This window comes from Monoraphidium neglectum, assembly GCF_000611645.1.
Source record: "Monoraphidium neglectum strain SAG 48.87 unplaced genomic scaffold scaffold05291, whole genome shotgun sequence".
NCBI lineage: Eukaryota > Viridiplantae > Chlorophyta > Chlorophyceae > Sphaeropleales > Selenastraceae > Monoraphidium > Monoraphidium neglectum.
In genome coordinates this window covers 1-3,363 of record NW_014008339.1, presented here as the reverse complement: position 1 = coordinate 3,363, position 3,363 = coordinate 1, and the positions used below count along the sequence as shown (strand labels likewise).

The 3,363-nt window shown below is 62.9% G+C and overlaps 2 protein-coding genes across 2 annotated transcripts; both read left to right on the top strand.

The window, feature by feature from the left end:
• Positions 1-1,219: 1,219 nt before the first annotated feature.
• Positions 1,220-1,649, top strand: MNEG_15400 (hypothetical protein; the record flags this gene model as incomplete). Its single annotated transcript, XM_014036130.1, has 1 exon — positions 1,220-1,649. A coding segment is annotated over one exon (430 nt), but the record flags the coding sequence as incomplete, so codon positions are not given.
• A 1,011-nt stretch (positions 1,650-2,660) lies between these two features.
• MNEG_15399 (hypothetical protein) lies at positions 2,661-3,119 on the top strand (the record flags this gene model as incomplete). The annotated part of the gene is made up of 2 exons (XM_014036129.1): positions 2,661-2,779; positions 2,969-3,119. 2 exons carry the CDS (start codon positions 2,661-2,663, stop codon positions 3,117-3,119), a joined length of 270 nt encoding a protein of 89 aa, XP_013891583.1.
• Between the last annotated feature and the right edge of the window lie 244 nt (positions 3,120-3,363).

The window sequence follows — 3,363 nt, the reverse complement described above, 5'->3', positions numbered from 1 at the left end:
CCCCAAGGTCCTGAACGAGCGCGCCGTGGCTGTGATGACGCGCATGAGCGACAAGCTCATGGGGCGGGACCACGCCGTGGAGGGGGTGCCGGGGCCGACGGAGAGCCACGGCGTCCCCGCCCAGGTGCAGCGCCTCATCAGCCAGGCCACCAGCCACGAGAACCTGGCGCAGAGCTACGTGGGGTGGTGCCCCTTCTGGTGACGCAGCCCGCGGCGGCGGGGGCGCGCACGCGTGCGGCCGGCGGAAAGGCGGGGGCGTTAGCTAGCGTTTTGTTGTTGTTGCTGCGCACGCTGTCTCTCTGTTTCTCTGTCTCACGCACTCTCTGCCTCCCTCTCTCCGCCTTTGTGTGTGCCCCCCCACCCCTCTGTTTTGCGGCCCTTTTGGGGCCTGCGCTGTAATTGCATTCACTGTGTGCGCGAGTGCGCGTCGCAGCCTCAACGATAGCAGCAACCCCCTGGTCTCTCTCGCACTCTGTCTCCCACTGCAACCCTCCGTCGGCTCCGCGCCTGCCATCCCTCATCAGTGGTTTTTTCCTCTCTTTTGGTTCATCAATTTTTTTTGCGTCCTCAGGCACGTGTAACCTTCCCATCAATTAAGCCCATTGCGATTCAATCTTGCGAATGAGCCGGGGCCGTGCTGTGCGGGGCTTTGCGGTGACGGGCACGGGTGCGACGCAGCACGTGGCAGGGTCCTTGCCCTGGGGTCGAGGATGGGCCAGAGGACGCCCACGCCGAAGCATCTCTGCTGGGCGTAGGGGGTGAGGCAGCAGCAAGACCTTTTTGTGTAAGGCAACATGCCCTGTACTTCAGACTTGTGGTGGCAGCTCCGGGCAGTTGCGGTTTGCAGTGCAGCTGCTGCGATGACTGAAGGCAACCCGCCTCGCAGCCCAAGCTTCAGTGCCCAGAGAGCGCTGCTGCTTAATAATAAAACTGGCAGCGTCTTTTGCTTGACGCTGTACCCGCAGTCCTGTATTTTTCTTGTCGCGAACATCAGTGCCTAATACACTGTACGTACGTTTACTTCGAGTATGGAACTTTATGATATGAGTCACACATCTGACCATGTCTTTGATGAGGTTGACAAGCTGCTCCTGAGCATGAACATGCGAGAGTTGGTGCTAGCGGCGCCCCCCTGCAGCAGCAGCTGTGGACCCAACGCCAGCGCGGCCGCGGCGCATGCCGCGCGGCCCAAGCGTACGTGCCCCGCGCCGACCTCCAGTGAGGATGCCTCAGCAGGCATCGCGCTCGCGTGCGGCAGCGGTCAGCACCTCCGTGGGGCACCTGAGGCCGGGCCGTTTCCGGGGGGCTGCAGCGCGGGCTGCGCTGGCGCCAGGGCCGGCGCCGGTTCAGGCAACACATGCGCTGACGGATACTGCAGCTGCGGGGCCAAAGCGGACGTTGATATGTCGGACGCCCAGGGCGACGCCGGCGGCTGCGGCGATGCCAGCAGCGGCGGCTCACCCCTCAGCCAAGGCGAGCTGGAGCTTCTCAGCATGCTGCTGCTCGACGGGGCCGGCAGCACGAGCGCAGGTCGCGCAGGCGTTACTGCAGCGGCGGCTGCAGCGGGGGCGGGCGGCTGCGGGCGCGTCAGGCTGCACGCGAAGCGGCGCACACAGACCGTGTGCAGGGGTCGCGCGGGGGGCTGCTGACATGACCGCCTCGCTGTAACAACTAGTGCAGCGTTTGTTGGTGAAGTTTTGCATGCGTGCTGTGACGTGTCAAGTTTCGGGGGGATGAGCCGGGGCAGCCACACATGCAGGAGCAGCCTGGCCAGCAGCGACTGTGCCTCCGGCAACAGCTGACTGAGCTCGAAGCATGAAAGCAGCAGCAGCTCTTGCAAGATCCAGGCAGGTGGAGAGGCACACCACCAATGATGACTCAGTGTTCTGTTGGGTGTGTGTGGTTTCTGCACGCGCGTCCCAGCTCCCTTAGTCGTGACCGGCTGTGGTAGCAGGTGCTTGTGGTTGAGGGGCGGAGCGGCACCACCACCGCAGCCGATTTACTGCCCTGTCCGTTCTGACTTGGCAGATTAAACTGCCCTACCCTCGCTCTTGCTGTCCCTTTACATGACACCCCAGGTGGGTTGCACTTCTCTTGTGCGTGCACACGCACGGTTAGGTAGTACCAGTACATCCCAACCTCCCAGGCTTGTTTGAATAGGTGGCAGCGCTGTGGCCCCCACGTGTCATCTGATCTTACAGCTACTTGTTACTCTTCTCGCACCATGCCGGCATGCAGGAGGCCAAACTCCTGCTGCAACCTGGGGTGACAGCCTCTGGTGGGGCGGCAGTGTGACGAGAGAGCCCATCGCCACACCTCTGATCAGTCTTCGGTAGAAATCATCATGCAAAACTTCACAATATTGCAGACAGAGAGCACCGGCCTGGGCAGTTTCGTTGGTTGGCTCCCGCGAGCCGGTGGTCGACGACCGAGTCGCGTCGTGGCAGCCGCATTGCGACGCTATCCGCTTTGCGGTCGCTGCTCTTGTTTTATTGATTTGTATTTCATCAGCTATCTTATTTACATAGAAGGCCTTGAACCAGCTGGCTGCCGTGTTGCATACCGAACAGCGAGAGCACATCGAGATCTAGCCTACTTTCCTACCACCAAACTTGTCGGCGACGGCAATGACCACGTGTTGTAGAAGCTATTCAGATAGGATGACCGCGCTCGTGTGCCTTGCTGTGCTGCTGGCTGGCCTGCACCTCGGTGTGAATGGTGCGGCCGTCTCGGGCAGCAAAGTCCTGCTCATCACAGACAACTCGGGCTTGACGACCTCGTGAGTCGACCTGGGCCGCTGGTTGGCAGGTCCACTGGGGGCGGCCGCACCCACCCCGCAGACATGGACAGCCAGCTCCCCATCGCTCCCTGCCACAACGCACCCCCTCCCACACCTACTCCACCTCCCTCGCCCCCCCCCCAACACACACACACTGACACAATCATACACCCATACCGCCACCCACAGGTGGCAAAACGTGGACTTCCTGCAGGGCGCCCTCAACGCCAGCGGCCAGGCCTATGACACCGTGGTCGTCGACGCGGCGCCGCGCCCCGACTTCGCCTCCCTCATGTGGAACGCAGACGGCACCGGCAAATACGCCGGTTACATCATGTGAGGCAACCGCTCTTCGCTTTGCGCGTGCCGGGCAGCGCGCCCCGCACCGTATGTACCAGGAGGTCGCGCCCTGCAGCGTGACGTGCACGCTCACCCGAGCGAGCCCTCGGCCGCGGCACGCGGGCCGCAGCACAGCGCGAGCCAGCGCAGCTCCCCTGCGCTGCTGCCAGGCTGGACGTAGCCACAGCCCTCTGTTCGCCCACGGCCCCAAGGAGTCCCCGCTCATACGCCTCGCCCCGCTCACT